Source organism: Melitaea cinxia, chromosome 11 (genome assembly GCF_905220565.1).
Source record: "Melitaea cinxia chromosome 11, ilMelCinx1.1, whole genome shotgun sequence".
NCBI lineage: Eukaryota > Metazoa > Arthropoda > Insecta > Lepidoptera > Nymphalidae > Melitaea > Melitaea cinxia.
The window spans coordinates 1,662,406-1,683,202 of record NC_059404.1 but is presented as its reverse complement, the minus strand read 5'-3'; the positions used below and the strand labels follow the sequence as shown (position 1 = coordinate 1,683,202).

The window sequence follows — 20,797 nt, the reverse complement described above, 5'->3', positions numbered from 1 at the left end:
TGAAGAATTTATTTTGTGATTACTATGTCAAAATCTAACTTTTTGGCAAATAAACGTCGAAGGAATATTTATAAATATTTTTTTTAGATGAACATAATTATGCACGTCCCAATAATGTGTGGTTACTCATTTTTTTATTAAAATAAAAGTAATAACAAAAATGTCACGTCACGCTAGTCGGAAGTTTAAATTCATTATCTTTAATTAATTTACAAAGTTAAATAAAATATATCAATTTGTGTACGAAAATATAATTGCGACATTACAGTCGGGACATACATGTCCCACACTACATTTATCGTCCTTGTGTTAACCTTGTCATACCAAGAGCAGCTGTCAATACGACAAGCAATTGGACAAAAAGTCACAAAACTCACAACAAAGTCAACCATTAAGACAAGTCACTCGCAGAAATGGCTGATTTGTTGACCGTTCCATTTAAGAAATCTTCCGACGTAGACATAGTCAAACCGCTGAAAAATTTGATTCACTCTACGTATAACACCGGCGATAACAATGAAGACTTCAGCGACGCTATTAACGAACTAAACCGACTAAGAACAACTGCTATTTGGAAAGTGTTCGAGAAGTCGTCATTAGACGTTATTTACAGGTATTAACATTGTATGAGTCATTCATTGCTCGTTCTTGTATTAAAACAAATAGAATCTCAATATTTGTTTAAAGTTCTAATAAATTTAACTTCAAGCTTAAATGTTTTTTTTATTAACTTGAATTAACTTTTCGGTCACTCCACTTAATGAAATATTTTTATAGCTATTATGATCAATTGGTATCGCTCGAGAGCAAGATCCCGCCCCAGGAGGTGCAAATACCTTTCAAGTGGAAGGATGCATTTGACAAAGGATCTCTCTTTGGAGGCCGGATGAGTCTTAGTATGTATATTATAAATATTTTACAAGTACCCATGGAACAAAATTATGTATGTTGTAATTTAGTAAAATAAATTGTAAATATATTGTTCTTTTTAGCTATAAGCTCCTTATCATATGAGAGAATGTGCATTCTGTTCAACATAGCAGCCATGCAAAGTGCCATTGCAGCCCAACAGCCTCTGGACACTGAAGAGTCTCTCAAACTAGCAGCTAAATTATTACAGGTAAAAGAACTACTGTATCAAAATAATATCTTTAACTTTATTCAAGACCACAAAAAAAATTGGATTATTTTTTACTTTGTTTTTATTTATAAATGTTTAATATATTTTTGTGTTGTGTAATCATTATTACTAAATATTAAAACATTATATGAATCTACAAATCTACAAACACCCTATTTTTACTCCAGTGTCAGAGTTCCGAAATCGGAATACACAAGCATAAAAGCCTTAACAACAGCTTATACATGTTTGCTATGAGTAGGGATCGAATCAGCAGCACTCAACACTGTGAACATTTTCAAAACATTAGTTTTGATAATATTTTTTGGGTTAAAAAAATAATAATTCTGTCCTGACATAATAATAATTCTATCACAATAACTGATTAGGATATTATTTCATTGTATGTGGGAGTTGATTACTCTTTGCTACATTTGTCCTGCTCATGTATTAATAAATGTATTCTATTTCCTTTGATTAGTAGTAGCTATATTTTTGATTGAGGGCATAGTAAAAAATATCCTGCTCAAAATCTAGAGTAGGCTAATTAAGAAAGTATTTCAATATTACAAAAAACCACAGCCATAATACTGCTTTTCAAGTAGTGTTGTTTATGTGGTGATAAAGGTAGCCGTAGCTCCTTAGAATGGTCATAGGTAGGGTCAGCAACATGCATATCATGCTTCTAGTGTTGCAGATGTCTATAGGCACCAATAACCTTTTACCATCAGGTGCTCCTAATATCAGAATGTTTGCGGTCCTAATCATACAAATAAAATACAGTTACTATAATAAAGAATATGGCATTCAATTGTTGCTTTTGCATGTTCCTACACAAATATAAAACTCTGTAATATTCTCTCAGCAATCAGCGGGGATATTTGCATACTTGAAAGGCAACATAATGATGGCGGTGCACCAGGAGACCACTCCTGACCTGAACCCTGAGACACTCAATGCACTGTCTCAGTTGATGCTCGCCCAGGCTCAAGAAGTCATAGCCTACAAATGTATTCGAGGTTTGTGCTGTTTATTTTACATCTTCATCCAATTGCACCTTGTGTGTATATTTATTTCCATTTTCTATTATATTTGGTGATGGTGCTAAAAAATTAAATAAATATTTAGCTGACTTAATTACAGAAGTGGCCTTCTAATACAACAGTTTTTTTTTTTACATTTTTGGCTTATTCATGGTTACAAAATTTAATTGTATTGCTTACAAACAGTTCAATTTCGTCACATGTTCGTAATTGAATTTACCAAAACGAGATTTTCGTAATAAAATTTTAACAAGCAGAATGAATCATTTTTTAATTAAGGAAACAGGCTCTATTCTGGCATTGGTTAACTGATAGACAATATTTATCAATTTCTTTAGTTAACTAGTCAAAAAATAGTTTAAAGAATTGTTTTGTTAGGGAAAAACCAATTTTTTTTATTAATTAATAAAAGTCATTGCTTGTACTGTGTACCTTCTCTTCCCGTGGGTGTCGTAAGAGGCGATTAAGGGATAACACAGTTCCACTACCACCTTGGAACTTAAAGAGCTGACCGGTGGCGGTATAACCATCCAACTGCTGGCTTTGAAGTGCATAGGCCGAAGATAGGCAGCAGCGTCTTCGGTGCGGCAAAGCCAGTGCTGCGGTCACCAACCCCCCTGCCCAGTGTGGTGACTATGGGCAACACACATGAGTTCACGTTATTTTTGGCGTAAACTTGTGGAGGCTTGTGCTTGAAAAATAAAAAAATGCACCAAAACGCTGTATTGGTTGCCATTTTGACTAAGAATCTGTAATTTATGAGTATTTTATGATTTTTTTTTTTTTGTTTAAACTAATACTTGTTATTTTTTGTGATTACCTACATTTTTTTTTTTGTTTTTTTATTTTTTATGCTAAATTAACATATTTAATATTTTTATTAAAGAAGTATTATAATAAAAGCATTTAGCAAAGCAAAGACGGGTAATAAATGAAATATCCTTGTAAATTTTAAGAAACTAGTAAATGGAATAAAATGCATTTCCATGTCTTAACTTCTAAATTTTATTTATCACAAAATTTATAGTAATATGCTAGATTTTTACAATAATTTGTAAATTAAAAACAACAAAATTACATACCAAACTCTTATAAAAATATCTATGTACCTATATTTAAAATCAAAAATAACTTTAGATTTCAAAAGCACCTTTGAATTGTCATCTTACGAATAAAAATTTCAATAACATTATTATTTACTTAAACTATTTAAATTGGGATATTTACAATGTTTTTTATTTTTTAATTATTACTATGTCTATATTTAAGTCACGTTCACGAGACTGAAGTTTGTGGGTAGTTATTGACAGCACTAGCAGTGTCCATACCGGACTACCTCCTTTGTCTTGTGTTAATTATTTATATTTATTACGTTAATCATTATAATCTGACGACCGCTCTGGTGTAATGGCGGCTGTGTCTAAACACCGACGGTTGCGGGTTCGACTACCGCTCGGAATGGATATTTGTGTTTATACAAATACTAGTGACCCGCCCCGGCTTCGCACGGGTGCAATGCTTTTACTAAATATACTACAGAATGTCTTTATTAATAGTGTGAAGCTAGCTTATAGCATGGTTATTAACAACAACATTCAAATATGCGTCGTTAGATTACACGTTGTTACAGAATGCATTGAAGAAATAAAAGTTCACTGCTCTTTCCCCGTAGGTGATAGCGTCATAATATGTAGCCTATATGTTGACCCGACTTCTAGTGCATTAGTGAATATTCGTGCCAAATTTGAAGTAAATCCATGCAGTACTTTTTGAGATTATCCCGGACATACATACATACAAACAGACAAAAATTCTAAAAACTATATCTTTGGTATCAATTGTAGATCACACCCCAAGTATTCTTTAAAAAATATTCAATGTACAGTTTTATTTCTGGTCTGGTTGTCAGTCCTTGTTGGTGTGCCCACCATGCCTCGGAGAGCACGTTAAGGTGTCGGTCCCGGCCGTTATCATGTACACCTGATAGCGATCGTTAATCATAGTAGGGAGCAATGTGGTGGATTAGGCTCTGACCCCTTCTCCTATATGGGGAAAAAGGCCTTTGCCCAGCAGTGGGATGTTACAGGCTGAAGCATTATTATTTAATCAATTGAATTGAATCATAAAAGTCAGATATGTAACCGTCGTAAATATCACCTATCCTGCAGACGAGATGAAAGACAGCATGGTGGCGAAGGTGAGCGCGCAGTGTGAGGAGCTGTACACGGACGCTCTGCGCTGCATGCAGAAGGACGCGCTGAAGCCGCTGTGGGAGCGCGACTGGATCCCCACCGTTAGTGACATTGGCTTGCCCTTTACCATCTAATTTCGGTTTTGGTTGTTCTCGTTTGTCAGTTCTACTATTTTATTTAAAAGAACCGCGATATTTCTTTCCGGGTTAGATGTCTGCCCTTATGGGTCTCTCCAATGTGCCTCGGAGTCCGGAGAACACGTTAAGCGGTCTTGGTTGTTATCATAAATACTTGATAGCGATTGTTACTCATAGCAGGGAACATATTTGCCAACCCGCAATGAAGCAGCGTGGAGTTTACCTTGTCCTGCATGGGGAAAGATGCTTATGTCCAGCAGTGGAATGTTACAGACTGAATGTGTATTTTATTTAAAATAATAGAGGTAGTTTAATATTTTCTTGTAACTGGGCTATCTATATAGAAAAGAATTTCTCATATTGTATATGTATTGAAATATTCGTATTTTTTGTACTCTTGTAATTAATTTTTTTTAAAATCCAACATTTCTGTAATTTTTCAAACAAGTCATAATCGCATTATTATATATATCGGCTATTGAGATAGGGCATAGCAGGAAATATCCAGCTCAAAATCTAACAATCAAGCACTGTTGTGTTTCTGTGGTAAGTATAGCAGCCAAAGCTCCTATTGAAAGCTTCCAAGTATAGTGTACTCTATAGCGTAGCTTAGCATAGGGTCGGCAACGCGTTTACGATGCCTCTAGTGTTGCAAGTGTCTATAAGCTACGGTAATCGCGTACCATCAGGTCGTCCGTACCCTAATTTACTGACCTAGTTGTATGTAATACAAATAATTTCACGAATACAAATCATATCTTCCAGGTGCAAGGCAAGCAGAACACGTTCCGCGGCCTGGCGCAGTACTACCAGGCGCAGGTGTGCCGCGCCGGCAAGGCGGTGGGCGAGGAGATCGCGCGCCTCACGCTGGCGGCCGAGCTGCTGCGCGGCGCGCGGCCCGGCTCGCCCGGCGCCGACGCGGCCGTGCGCGCCGCGCGCCAGCTGGCGGCCGCCGTGCGCGACAACGACTTCATCTACCACGAGCGCGTGCCCGAGGCGCGCGCGCTGGAGCCCATCGCGCGGGCGCCCATCGCCAAGGCGCTGGCGCCGCCGCCGCGCTGGGGCGCCGCGCCCGACCTGTTCGAGCGCCTCGTGCCCATGCAGGTGCACCAGGCGCTGATGGCCAGCGAGGCGCGCCGCGCGGACCTCGTCGGCGCCGAGATCAATAAGCTGCGCGAGGCCACGCAGCTGCTCAACAGGTACTTCCTCTCTGCTTATGACTCGTCGACAAATGCCTGTGACTTTTGTAATTTAATGGCGTATGTAATTGTCTCCTTTATCGTACTTTAACTAACCTCCGTTACGTATATTATTTGCCTACCCTCACACGATACACACCCAATATAATGAGACTTTCGATTCTCTCAGTATTCTGGCTTCGCTCAACCTGCCGGCGTGCATCGAGTCGACGGGCGACGCGGGCCTGCCGGAATCTATTCGCGAAAAAGCGGCCGCGGTGCGCGCAGCTGGGGGGCTCGCTGCGATACGCCGCCTTATGGCCGATCTGCCCGACCTGCTGCAGCGGAACCGTGAGATCCTTACCGAGGTACGCTCGATGTTCGCCACACCCCTGAGCCCGGTTCTCCCTATCGCCCTTGTCGCCTCCCTGACCTCAGACCTCTGTGCAGGCGGAACGCATGCTGCGTGAGGAAGCGGAAGCGGACGCGGCGCTGCGTGCGCAGTTCGGTGCGCGTTGGACGCGGACGGAATCGGAGAAACTTACCGAGGCCTTCCGCGCCAACGCCGCTAAATACGCGGAGATCATCGACAACGCCGTGCGCGCTGACTCCATTGTACAGCAAAAATTCAAACAGCACGAGGAGGTAAGCGATGTCATCCTAAATCAAATTATTCTCATCTTATTTTTATTGACTATACTATATAGTATATAGTATATGGTAGCTTATAACCCCAAGCGCGTTGCCGACCCTACCCCCAATTGTGTGAGTGTTCCTGTGATGAGTGAGGTAGTTGGAGCTCTTGGAGAGGATCAGCAACGTGCTAGCGATGTTTTCGGTGATGCAAGTATCTATAGGCCTATACAGTACCCGCTTACCTTCAGGTGAGGTGTAAGCTTGTTTGCTGATTTGGTTTATAAAAAAAAACCGAGAAGACCTAAATTATTAATATGTTTTTCAAACTGACTCTCTATTTCATGCAAGATATTAATTACATTAAAAACACAGTTTCTATTTTTTTTTCAAAGATCAATAGTGGATTTTCTTGCTGGTTCTCTGTAGAATCTACGTTCCGAACCGGTTGTAGCTTGGCTTTTAAAAATAATTAAAAATTTGATTTTTAAAATGGCAATTTGAAGGTTCTTTGAAGCCTTTTTGAAAAAAGATAATTTTGATTTTGACTCAATTTTCAACGTATTGCAGAACATTGAGCTCCTAAGCCGCAGCGATGGTGAGATCGACGCCGGCGTGCCGGACGCGCCCGTCGCCCGCGGCTCCGACGGCGACGCTCTGCAGACGCTCCGTTCGCTCATGAAAACGGTCACTACCTCCCTTGCTTGACGATATATCTAAACATTATTTCGCGTTAGCGTAACGGTCATAGCGTTGAATGCGGCCGTTACGTTTGCTGTTACGGGTTCGATCCTCGCACATGGCACACATTATTAATCAAAACGTTATTTGTCGTGGTCTGGGCTCGTGTGTTCTTTCGGACAGGCAGAATCCTAGTGGGGACCGTTGCGTGTGATGCGTTTATTTATTCTCTCGCCGTGCAGGTGGAAGAAGTGAAGGCGGAGCGCGACGCGCTGGAGGCGGAGCTGAAGAGCGCCACCGTGGACCTGCGCGAGAAGTTCCTGACCGCGCTGGCGGAGGACGGCGCTGTGGACGAGCCCGCGCTGTCCGCCGGCGCGCTGGGCTCCGCGCTGGCGCCCCTGCAGCGCCGCGCGCAGGAGTCGCTGGGGCGCCAGGAGGAGCTGACCTCGGCGCTGCAGCGGGCGCACGCGGCGCTCATGGCGGCGCGCGGGGGCGCCAGCGGCCGTGACGAGGCGCTGGGCCGTCTGTGCGCCGCCTACGACGCCTACCAGGACCTCACCGGCAATCTCAAGGAAGGCTTCAGATTCTACAATGATCTTACACAGGTGACCAAATTTTAGCCATATGTTGATTCATTTTCTTTTTATATAAAATAGTATTGTAAAGTTCCCCATGGATGCTTGGAAAAAAGTATTTATGTATCGAGAAAAGGGGTCGTCTATAAATCACAATAGGCTCAAAAGAAGGGGGTTTCGACGAAACATCGCGGAAAACAAAGTCGCTAAAATCGTCACGTGATTATTGGATGACCCTAAAGTTGTATATTCTCAGCGAAGTACTTATATAAAACATACGCTTTCCCCACAGCTACTGCTAGCGTTCCAGAACAAGGTGTCGGACTTCTGCTTCGCTCGCAAGACGGAGAAGGAAGAGCTGCTGAAAGACCTCACGCAGCAGGCCTCGCGCCCCGCGCCCGCGCCCCCCGCGCCTCGCACCGTTGACGAGGTGGGGCCGAGGATACTGACCATACAGATAAAAACGAAAAAAACACCATATTTATATACTAAAAATATGCGATTACAAAACGAAATATAACTTTGGCAACGCGTCAGCACAATAGTCACGGTACTGGCTTGAGACTGTTGCGCTGGCGGTTGCGGGTTCGATCCTCGCACATAGCAAACATTTGTATTTGCCGTAAAGACTTACTGTGGTCTGCGTGTTTGTGCTTGCGTATGGTGTGTGACCCCGAAACAAGACTAAATCTTAGTGGCGGGCCATTTAAGAGGCTCCCCCTTCTCAATAATCTTGAGCATTTAGACTTTGCTACACCACCCGCACTTCACCTGATCAGTGTTACGTAAAGGTTATTAAACTCGGCCATCTACCGGCTCTTGCTTGTACTACTAGGACGCGATTGATCCGTTTCCTAGACCAAGAGCTTGCGTACAAGTTGTGATCATCCATAATTATTATTGAATTTTCTTCTTGTCGTGTCGATCATTTAGGCTATAAAATTATATTAATTACTAGTTGTTACTGTTGTTCAGTTCGCAGTTATAAAATAAATAAATTTCTAAAATAAAAGTAGCCTAAGTTACTCCTTACTATATCAGCTATCTGGCAGTGTAAGTCCCGTCAGAATCGGTCGAGCCGTTTCAGAGATTAGCCCGAACAAACAGACATACAGACAGACAAAAATTGTCAAAATGCTGTAAGTAGTAAAATTAGAAATCCTATACGATTTTTGTACGCGAAAGGAGGTCCAGGTAAACAATTATTTCTCTTTATTTAGAGAGTTTTATACAATTATCTTACAGTCACATCAATAAACTGAATCCGAGTTACAACATATATTTATTTGATATTTTTAACGTAACTTTAACGTATACTTTATAGCACATGAAAACGGCCGAATTTTTCTGGGATCCCCTTAATGTGAGGTTATTTATTTTATCATCCCACTTTTATCAAAATCAAAACTCACTTAGTTCAAATAGGCTTCAAATGCACTTTTGAATTGTAATTTTATAAATTAAAATTATATCAGTCTAAAAATAAATAAATTTTAATCATAAGTTAAAAAAATATTCCATGAAATACAGGACCACTAAATCCACACATCATTATCATTAACTTATATATTATTCATTAATTCTTGAACCAAATATTACGCTTAATCTTGTAACGTTTTATTCACTACATTTATTCTATGCAGCCCGCGGTGGTTAAGAAGGAGGCACCTCCCCGGCCACCGCCCCCCTCCGCCGGCGCCCCCTCCGCTGCATCCACAGCGCACCCCGCTCCGCTGCCCTACCCGTCACAACCGCAAGGTAAGTACGTCGTAGGGATTTTGTTACACTATTATACGTTTGACGCAAAAGGGTATCAACATATTTACCATTATACGGAACTTAAATTTGTACAAGAATTAGTTTAGTTTCATCAATAAATACGAGTCAACTGCGACTCTCGACTGGAGTTTACTCCTTTACAACGAATACCATAAAAAAAATGTCACTCAGGACAGGTCTCAGCGTCACTGCTCGGCATCATTGTTTTTCACTCTTGCGGTCCAGTGATAGTTTTTTTTTTAATTGAATGCATAAAAACATCGATCGTCAATGTCGTGCACAGGCATGCCGCTGCCCTACGGCGCCGCGGCGGCGCCCTACCCGGTGTACGCGCCCATGCCAGCGCTGTACAACCCGTACGCCACGCTGCCCTACCCGCACCACTCGCGCGCGCCGCCCGCCGCGCCCTACCAGCCCTACCAGTACCCGCCGCCCGCCGCCGGCTACCCGCAGCCGCCCCCCGCCGGCTACAACCCCTATCGGCAGCAGTAGGCCCCGACACTCCCGACTCAAACATGCTTAGCTCAAGCTGAACGTTTTTTTGTTACATTAAATTCAAAATATTACTGGCACGACCAACACTTCTCGTGCGGTCGATATAAACTATTTTTCCTCTTACACGGTTACGCGTACTTCATTTGCAATCGTAGTTGCCAAAACTCTTAATACGCTCTATCATTGAGTTAGCTAAAGGGGATGATATAGTAAACGCATAATATAAGATCATGAGTGAGTTTAACTGAACAGGGTGTCTGTGTGCTAGGGGTTCTAAGCATAATTATTTTATGTACAAAATACACTTGATACCATTCTCTTTTAATTAAGAAAAGTCCTTTTGGTTATAGGTAACTAATAATAAATATAATAATACTACCATAATAAACTATATATTTTAAATTTATTTCAATGGAACGAGGATTGTGTCCGTTAGCAACTGATATGTTGAACGAGGCGTGTTTGTTACTATCGGAGTTTACTTGTTGTTAAGCATTTAACAGAAAGCTTCAAGAAATTATTATTAAATTTAAAATTGTTAAGTTTATTATATGTGATAAATAGAATTTCAAATTGGACCTTAAAATATATTTTAATCAATACGAACAAGACAGGTCGCATCCAATAACAACTCAAGACTGAAGACTAATGAAATACAAAGCATGTGTTGGAGTGGGACTTGGTAATAAATTGTAAGCTTTCTTTATGAGATTATATTGTTTGTAAATGAGGTGCATCACAGAAACTATTATGGTCCTAACTGCTATCTCGAGTCTAGGGTTGTTTCTATCATATTTTAAATTATAATAAATTAATAATCTCCAAAGTATAAATTTGTATGTTAATTTTATTAATAAAATATGTAGATAAAAATATTTTTCTCATTTAAATTATGTTGTTTTATTTTCTACCAGTTCAGGCCCATTCTAATGCATACACATAGTACAGAATTTTTTTATTTGGACTTTTGGTATTGTATTGACTATATATACTGTATTAAAACAAATGTCCTGCTGCGGCTGTCTGTCTGTCTATGGTAAATTTAAAAAGTACTGACCAGATTTTGTAAGGTTCTCGCCAATAGATAAAGTGCTACATGTTGAAGATTTAAGTGTATAGCTTGTTAAAGTTTTATATAAATAGGTCAGAATATGATAATTATTGAAAAGGTTAAAAGCCACTAGAGACTTTTTATTAAGGCCCTGTGTGATTCATATGAGACAACAAAAAATATATAATGGAATTAAACCTCTTGAATTGGTCTACAGAAAAGTCCACAATGACATATATGATTTTTTATAGAGATCGCTTACTATAGCTATTTAAACTTCTAAAAAACAGACTTGTACAGTACAGTATTTTTTATTTCATTATTTAATCGATGTCAGTTATTTGACTGAGGTAGGGACACAGCAGGAAATTTCCTGCTCGAAATATGGCGCAGCCCGACTGGTAGTATCGACCTTACAAAAGAATACAGTCAAAATAATACTACTGTTTTCAAGCATTATTGTTCCTGTTGGTGAGTAAGGTGACTAGTTCCTGGGTGGACTCGGCGATTGAGTCGGCAACGCGCTTGCGATACTTCTGGTGTTGCACACGTCTATAAGCTCCAGTAATCACTTACCATCAGGTGAGCCATATAAATGTTTGCCAACCTAGTGAAAGTAAAAATAGATAGCTTTGTAATTTTTTAGGTGGATGCAATCATCCTCATCAACTTGAAAATATTAAGCATTCATTGCAAAATAATTTATATGAATCAATTTATCTCAAAATATTGTAACAAATGCACACAAAAATAAATCTACGAGTGAGTGGGTCACACTAATGACATGATTCGTTAGATGTGCCCACCCCCTTGCCTTTGTTAATATTTTTGTTTAATAACTGAAAAAAAAAATGCTAAGGTGTATAGGCAATAAAACTCACTGCATAAAATACGATATCACATATCACTATTTATTAAATTAAAGTTTCTAATTTATAACACAACGTTTATAAGAAGAATGTTGATTTAGTATTTGGGTGCGGGCGATTCCTCCTTCGAGTAGTCTCTGATGGGCGAGTAGAACTGTAAATAAAAATTTCTTATTAAAAATATAATCCGATAATCAAAAATCCGATAAAAAAAACAAATACATTTCCCAATCACAATTTACTTTAACTCTTTTATTGAAAAATTCAACTTATTAATATGTTTAACGCTTATGATTATTGCCAAAATTTAATTTAAGCAAATTTATATTTAAAGTCAATGTTTAAAGAAAAAATATTTTCTTTCTATCATATACTGCAAAGAATATTCTCTCCCTCTGGCAATGAATATTCTTGATGTACTTTTTAGTTACATTTTGGCCATTATTATCTTCTTATTAAAAACATTAATGGTATAAGACAAAGATAGTTAAGTCAAGTACATATTTAAATTAATTTAGTATGTTACAATGGTTTAATAGAAAATCGAATAGTAAAAGGTGAATCTTGCTTTCATTCAGCACAAAAAGTGCATCACAGAACAAAAAATAAATAAATAAAAGATTTGGTATATATAAAAAATTACCTTGTACTGCTTGTTCCTATACTCTTGCCAGGGCTCGGGGTTGGTGCGCCTGTTCCATGAAACGTCGGGAGAGCGCAACGCCAAGCGCGCCAGGTAAAATACGGACCCAGCGCAGCCCAGGCCCACACACACGTAGAGAGGAATCAGCTGAAATTAATATTAATTTAATGTGTTAAATCATAATCGATAGGATTATTTACAAATAAATTGTTAATAAATTATTTATGTAAAATTATACGTAGTAATATGAAGTGGAAAATCAATAACATACATACACATATACATATATTGTAAACATAGTCCCCGTTTATGATGATAATACCTAGCTATAATTGAATTTTAACTTTGTACTAAAAAAATTGTGATTTCGATGCGGTTTTACATTCTTGAGTACATATAGATATATCAAGAATAGTAATGGATACAAAAATAAAACTGAAAATTGCAGGTTAGTTATGTAAGCAGAGATATTAAATTTATCATAAATTTCATCAAATTTGTATTCTACTTACCGCCTTGTGTTTCTTTAAGCTTTGAAGGCTAAGACCTTGCATTTTGGTACTTTTTTTTCAAGATTTAATTATATACGAACTTAATACTTCTTTCTCCAAGCAGTATTTTTTGCAATATTAGAAACGCAATTGCAGAGTTGCAGACAAAATTTTATCGAACTACATAGATGGAACGAGGTATTGCTGTAAAAAAAAACTTAGGAGCCAAATACGTATGTATTTCATTATTAGCGAAATGCGATAAAAACAATGAATAGTTATTTTTAATGCATTAATTCTGTAAATTACTTTTACATTTAATTTAATAAGATGCGCATTATCGACAAATAAGACTAAGGCGTAAGACAATGTATGATCATCTTTAAATTTTCCAGCTCGTTAACTATTCTTGTCATTTTTGTTATCTGTGATTCAAGTCCTGTAAATAAGTGTATAATCTATGCCTGTAATTCTGTATACTGTCATAGTCATATTAAAACGTATTTATGACAAGCTGTAGTTCTGAGTATAATTATTAAAAATAAAATAACCTATGTTAATGGTTTGGTGTTATTTTGCCGGAGGGTAGGCTTTAATTTGACTAAATAAAATTTAAATTCAAAATGAGCTTTTTATTGTAAGTATTGATATGAGCCGTATTTGTGTCTATTAATAACTAAATGTCTTCCGTTTCCTTGACATCTTGTTTATATTGTTAAAAATTATATGTATCTTATCAGAAAATAAATTTATGACATATATAAAATGAATTTAACAAACAAAAACTTGATTATGTACAAGGGCCGACTTCACAGTGAAACCTTATTTGAATGGGTGACTAATATTCATATAACAATAGTGTGTGTAGGTATACAATACGCCTTTCCGATAACACAATGTACATTATTATTCTTGTATGAAAATATTGTCTTTCGAAAAAAAATATTTACTGTATATCCCAATCAGTTCAAGTAAGTAAATGTTAGTGTAGTCTCAGTACTCAAATATTAAATTTCAGTGGAAGCAGATCTAACAAGACCTTTAAGCCAAAGAAAAATATTCCCGAAGGAACACATCAATATGATTTAATGCGCCATGCAGCGGCTACGCTGGGCTCGGGTAACCTCCGAGTAGCTGTCTTGCTGCCTGAGGGAGAAGACCTCAATGAGTGGGTTGCAGTCAACAGTAAGTCATCACATTAGCCTTCGCAGTCCACTACTGGACATAAGCCTCCACAAGTTCATGCCAAAGATGGCTTGAACTCATGCGTTTTGCCCATAGTCACCACGCTGGACAGCCAGGTTGGTGACCGCAGGGCTGGCCTATTCGCACCGAAGACACTGCTGCCCGTCTTCGACCTGTGTATTTCAAAGCTATCAGTTGGATGGCTATCCCGCCATCAGTCGACTTTTTGAGTTACAAGGTAGTAGTGGAACTGTGTTATCCCTTAGTCGCCTCTTACAACACCCACGGGAAGAGAGGGGCTGGCTATATTCTTTAATGCTGTAACCACACAGCACGTAACAACAGCTAATTACCAGTGTTCATAAAAAAATTTAGTAACCTTGCGCACTCGACATGTGACTTTTGACCAAATTTTATAATTTTTGAAAGCTGCGTCAGGCACTGGTCGTATTCCTCATCCCTAATGGCCACTTTGCCCCGGAAAAGATCGATAGTAGTTCCTGTAGCAAAAAAAAATCAATTGTTATATTTTATATCATCTTAGTGGGAAGTGTATTCTTTAGTGTGATGCCACTACTGTATTTAGATCACTATCATCTTAGTATCGCTAATTTTATGTAATTATATGAACAGACAACAGTTTAACTATATCTTTTTATGACTATTTCAAGAGATTAGATTTTTTTTATGACTTTTGTTTTGTTTTTGATGCTAGTTTTCTTTTGTTATCTATATTATTGTTATTTGTCAAGTTTTTTCTTAGTTTTTTGGTTTTTGCTAGGCATAATTATCAAGAATAGAGTTTTCGGAAATCATGTCAATGAAATAACGTTCCTGAGTGTACCGTGCGGTACAACAGGAAATATCTTACTCAAATTAGCAGCAGATATTATACTAAATAACAATTTAATAGTATAGTAAACAAACGCTTCACACCTAATTAAATAGTATATTTAATAGTATTGTACGATTTTATTAATAAAGCCACACTCAAGTAGGCAAAGTCTAAAATAAGGTTGGTGATAAGACTTTTGTTACTGCTGTATGATTGACGTGGTTGAGGACAGGATGTAGTTAATTATCAATAAATTGTAATTTTTGCATTTAATTTATTATTTGCTTTTATTTAGCTACAATGCTTGTGCAGTTTTTTCTTTAATTCTTTATTCATTATTACAGCCTATACAGTCCACTGCTGGACATAGGCCTCCACAAGTTTACGCCAAAAATAACGTGAACTCATGTGTTTTGCCCATAGTCACCACGCTGGGCAGGCAGGTTGGTGACCGCAGTACTGGCTTTGTCGCACCGAAGATGCTGCTGCCCGTCTTTGGCCTGTGTATTTCAAAGCCAGCAGTTGGATGGTTATCCCGTCATCGGTCGGCTTCTTAAGTTCCATGGTGGTTGTGGAACCTTGTTATCCCTTAGTCGCCTCTTACGACACCCACGGGAAGAGAGGGGGTGGCTAAATTCTTTAGTGCCGTAGCCACACAGCACACATGCACACATTCTTTATTGCACATGCGTAATTATACATACATGTGCTGTGTGGCTACGGCACTAAAGAATTTAGCCACCCCCTCTCTTCCCGTGGGTGTCGTAAGAGGCGACTAAGGGATAACAAGGTTCCACAACCATCTTGGAACTTAAGAAGCCGACCGATGGCGGGATAGCCATCCAACTGCTGGCTTTGAAATACACAGGCCGAAGACGGGCAGCAGCGTCTTTGGTGCGACAAAGCCAGTACTGCGGTCACCAACCCGCCTGCCCAGCGTGGTGACTATGGGCAAAACACATGAGTTCACGTTATTTTTGACGTAAACTTGTGGAGGCCTATGTCCAGCAGTGGACTGTATAGGCTGTAATGATGAATTATACATATATAAAGAAAATGCTTTTACTGGAGTACTAAGGTTTGCTATTCTGAGGATGTACATGAAATGATGTTTGTAGGAATTGTAGGTGTGCCTATTTAATATCTTTTGCCTAGTTTTATAATATGTTTTTGGTCTTACAATCTTAGTATATATAAATTAGGCGTCGTTTGTCCGCGTTAGACTTCTAAACTAATTTACCGATTTTAATTTAAATTTGCACACCGTGTGCAGTTTGATCCAACTTTAAAGATATTACGCATATATTTTATTGCGGCGGTTCCGGCCGGCTTTTATTCTGAAGTTAACGCGTGCGGGCCACGGGCAGTAATGAATAAATCAAAACTACTGGATCGATTTTAATCATTTTTTCAGTGAATGACGTAGGCTATAATTATATTTTATACCCGTGCGAAGCCGGAGCGGGTCGCTAGTATGTAATATGTAATTATTATATTTAATAACAAAATATAAGGTAATACAAAGTTCGCCAGGTCAGCTAGTAGTCAGTAGAATATAAATAAACAAACTACTAATTTTATTAAATCTGTATCAGTTCCTATTATGTATATTAAAGATAATAGATAATATAGACAGAAGTTTATTTTTACTTCTTTTTGTGTCTGTCTGCGTCTTGATCATGCATAAGACTTAACATAATTTGTGTTCATATTATAGGCTATTATATATTGGACAAGATTAGTTTTAAGTTACAAAAAAAAAACCACAATTTTTTCCCCTTTTTAATAACTACTAGGGTAGCAATCATTTATATAATCCACCTGATGATAAGCTGTTAGCCTGTGGATGCCTGCAACACCATTAGCATTGAACGTGCGTGGACCCTGTCCACCAATCCAAGGTATATTATGGAGTTCTCACAAAACACTACTTGAGATTTGTATTATTTTGCGGCGGTTTTCTGCAAAATTGAGTTACTCAGTGGAGTGCTGCAAATATTGGATGGATAATTGTATTAGTACAAACTCCATGCCTTCTCCTACATGGAGAATAAAGCTTATGCTCAGTAGTGGACATTGCAGGCTGAATCATCATCATCATACCTCAATTGCCTTGGAAAAAGCGGATGTCAGTTAAAATCTGTACTAGCAAATTTAGTTGATTGGTAACCTAGCAATGGCACTTTATACATATTTAAATAAACGCCTCACAATCAACTGCCTCCACTGAGATATGATTATGACTCGGATGTCCGGAAACATAATAAACAAGTACAAATGCTCAAACCAAGGCAAACAGCTGTATGGCCAATAAAAATGGGAATACGGGAACCGAAACCATAACATAATTTAATGTAATACTTATTTGTTGTTATTCTGTTATATAACCTAATACTTATTGTCGTTTATTTACAGCGGTTGATTTCTTCAACCAGATAAACATGCTCTACGGCACCATCACAGAGTTCTGCACAGAGGAGTCGTGTGCGGTAATGTCGGCCGGGCCCAAGTACGAGTACCACTGGGCGGACGGACACACCGTCAAGAAGCCCATAAAGTGCTCCGCTCCTAAGTACATTGACTACCTCATGACCTGGGCCCAGGACCAGCTCGATGATGAGACACTTTTCCCTTCCAAAATAGGTAGGTCCTTATATCAACTACTTTTTACTCTTTTGTATTTATGTCGGTTTGAATCGACTTATTCTTTCTAAATATTTAAAAGTCTTATTCTCGTACCTATGTGTCTGTATGTATAAAGTGACACAACTGATCGATTCATCGTTGCTTAGACAAAAGTTTCTTTTTACAGTACAGGAAAAATCAGTGAAAGAATTCTTTATAAATTAATGTTGTTCTGAAGATGAATTGAAACTTCAAGGATGGTTGTGATTTGAAACTTGATGAAACAAAAAATGCGTCACGATAAAGAAAGAAACACGTTGACTGTTACAGTACATTACTGCTCAAAACGTGTAAGCGACGCGGCGCTTACGACCTTTTTCACGAGAATGAGATCATCGTCGATAGAACAAATCGCAACGGCCTTCCTTCCTACGACTTTTCAGAACTTTCATTTCTGCCGTGTATGAATTGCACACACTGTTTTTTTCTAATGTTTTGTTATTTCGACGAAAACTAATATGTACGATTTTATTTTTATGTTACCCTCACATTAGGAATCCTAAACATTTTTAAATATCATATCAAAAATTGACCGCTCCAGCGGGATTCGAACCCGCGTCTCCGACTGACCGTGTCGGTGCTCTAGCCAATTAAGCTATGGAACGATGTACCCGCTAGAGCGAAATTCTTGATATGATGATTTTTATTTTCGGTTTAAGCGAACCGTGGCGCCGTCTATAGTGAGTTCTTTACAGAGACCCGTAACTATTCAAAGTTTAATATTACAATGAAAATTTTTGACAGAAGACTAATTGGCTAGAGCGCCGACACGGTCAGTCGGAGAGCGGTCAATTTTTGATATGATATTCAGAAATGGAACTACTTATTTTGTTTTTGATCAAAATTAATAAAGAAATCTAACGTTTCTGAAAAGGCGTGAAATGCGAGTTTTCTCTTATAGAGAAAATTATAGACATCCCTAACGTTCCAGGCGTGCCGTTCCCCAAGAACTTCCTGTCGATGGCCAAGACGATCCTGAAGCGCCTGTTCCGCGTGTACGCGCACATCTACCACCAGCACTTCCCCGAGGTGGTGCAGCTGGGCGAGGAGGCGCACCTCAACACCTCCTTCAAGCACTTCATCTTCTTCGTGCAGGTCGGTCGCTCGCCACCAGTGGCCATTTTAATTTGCCGGCTCATAAGTTGAGGGAAAAAGATAAAAGCGGCAAATGTATTAGGGATATGTTAAAAAATAATCGATTATTTTCAGTGAAATTTTTTTGGCTGACCTTTCTTTTTATTTATCCATGCTTGGCTTGCGTCCACGCTTGCTACACTTCTGAATAACTACTTGATCATCCATGCATTTTCATCCGAGTTTATCGACAAGTGTTATTGTCCGCAGGAGTTTAACTTGATTGAGAGACGCGAGCTGGCGCCACTGCAGGAGCTCATCGAGAAGCTGACGGCGAAGGAGGCGCGGTGAGCGAGCCGCGGCCGCCAGCGAGCAGTACTTACCACGGCCTCACCTAGCTAGAGGGCGCCGCGCGAGCGTCTTTTCTACTGTTTTTACGTTTGTTAATATACTAATATTTTGATATTTGAATGAAATTGTGATACAGGCTGCTCGGGGACCGGAAGGCGCGTCGCTGTGCGGCGCCATCGAACCAATCTTTTTATATAATTCGTCATAAGTATCTTCGATAAGGCCGCACGTGCGACGATACAATTATATATATAGAGATTTCTTGAGGTCCAAGCGTACCCCCACTAACCTCGTGATTTTATAAACAAATCTAGTGAGGGTTCGTTGACAGCACCATAATGTTCGAAGCTCTCCTGAGTGAGGAATCACAGCGAGTGAGCCTCCACTAGTATTGAGATAGCGACTGGTCTCCGACAATGATTATAAAAATGATTTATGTCTTCTAAAGTAATTTAGAATTATTTTGATACAAATATAGTGTATAAGTAGGCGAGTTTTTAACGAATAGCTATTAAGCTATAGCTATTTAAGCTTTGTAAGCAATCGTCTTGACGCTCTTCCCTCACACCGGACCAATGAGTTACCTGTAGGACTCACCATTTATAACTCCAGTCTAAAATTTTACAGATTACAGATCTTATATATTTATATCTTATACTTACTCAACGAGTGTTGATTTTAATTTATATAATTAATTTCTAATTTATAAACATGTTTCGTGTGAGGAGAGTGGCGTCAGACATATATAGGTTCCTTATTTATTTATTGTGATGTCAAGTGCAACGCAGTGTATATCGCACATCGTGTTTATTTCGGTTATACGTATGTAATAGCTAATTTAAGGTGAATAGATATATTTTGCGCATTATTTTACATTCGTTTTTTGTTTGTCGACCCGTATCCGATCTAATTGGTTTTCTTATTTATAAAACTATTGTATGTAATATGAAACGAATATATGAATTATGGGAAACTGTTTTGTGCCATTTATTTATCACCCATACACATTATTCTCCAGGCCTCATTAACCCTTTAAGTCCCTTAACCCTTTCTCGGCCGTCACCGTAATATTCCGTGTTTTGGTGTTAAGGGCCGTGGCAGTAAAACATTAATTTCTATATTTTCGATGTTCAATTCTTAGCTATATGAAAAAATTTAAAGAAATTTGATCATATTTATAACACTGGATGTGTATTTTACAATACAATTTTTATTTTTATTTATCATCCACGGTCTCTCCAATGCCCATGCCTTTTTTTGAACATTTTTTCAATATAATCATGCTTATCCTACAGACTATTTTTTATTCAAACTACAGATCGACAGTCCTGTGACTGACAAGTAAAGATAGGACGTGGTCCGACGGTGACGGAATTTCTGTTACAATATATTTTGTTTTACTGTACTTTTTTCGTTTTTTTTGCGAAGCCTTAGCACTGGGCGTATAGTGTTTTCATAGCTTCTTTTTTTGTATATACATACATCCATACAGGCATACACACATCCGTTTCCATATCTCAATTGGACCCGTTAGGTGGCGCTGCTATCGGTATGTAACTCAAAAACTATTGAACCAATTATCAAATTTTGTATATGTAATTTGGTCCAACTTGTGAGATAGGTTTTATCTCAATTGGACTTGGTAGATAGCGCTGCTATCGGTATGTAAGCTATCAAATTTGGTAGCTGTTTTCTGGGCAGGACACCGTCTGCCGGGTCCGCTAGTAGGTATATAATTATTTATTTCTGTATATGTATATCACACATGAGTTCACGTTAT

General features: G+C 38.6%; 3 protein-coding genes across 3 annotated transcripts; 2 read left to right on the top strand and 1 right to left on the bottom strand.

Annotated features, from left to right (window-relative positions):
* Positions 1–313: 313 nt before the first annotated feature.
* Positions 314–10,662, top strand: LOC123657679 (programmed cell death 6-interacting protein). The gene is made up of 13 exons (XM_045593203.1): positions 314–613; positions 778–896; positions 993–1,120; positions 1,986–2,139; positions 4,332–4,456; positions 5,258–5,691; positions 5,861–6,038; positions 6,121–6,315; positions 6,874–6,990; positions 7,227–7,589; positions 7,852–7,989; positions 9,203–9,317; positions 9,622–10,662. Exons 1-13 carry the CDS (start codon positions 414–416, stop codon positions 9,828–9,830), a joined length of 2,475 nt encoding a protein of 824 aa, XP_045449159.1. The 5' UTR covers positions 314–413; the 3' UTR covers positions 9,831–10,662.
* A 1,107-nt stretch (positions 10,663–11,769) lies between these two features.
* LOC123657682 (cytochrome c oxidase subunit NDUFA4) lies at positions 11,770–13,110 on the bottom strand. The gene is made up of 3 exons (XM_045593205.1): positions 12,909–13,110; positions 12,397–12,543; positions 11,770–11,907 (listed from the first exon to the last, which is right to left on the bottom strand). Exons 1-3 carry the CDS (start codon positions 12,948–12,950, stop codon positions 11,851–11,853), a joined length of 246 nt encoding a protein of 81 aa, XP_045449161.1. The 5' UTR covers positions 12,951–13,110; the 3' UTR covers positions 11,770–11,850.
* Positions 13,111–13,353: 243 nt separating this feature from the next.
* On the top strand, positions 13,354–19,990 carry LOC123657680 (MOB kinase activator-like 1). Its single transcript, XM_045593204.1, has 5 exons — positions 13,354–13,524; positions 13,906–14,072; positions 17,323–17,550; positions 18,524–18,687; positions 18,937–19,990. Exons 1-5 carry the CDS (start codon positions 13,511–13,513, stop codon positions 19,015–19,017), a joined length of 654 nt encoding a protein of 217 aa, XP_045449160.1. The 5' UTR covers positions 13,354–13,510; the 3' UTR covers positions 19,018–19,990.
* Positions 19,991–20,797: the final 807 nt, after the last annotated feature.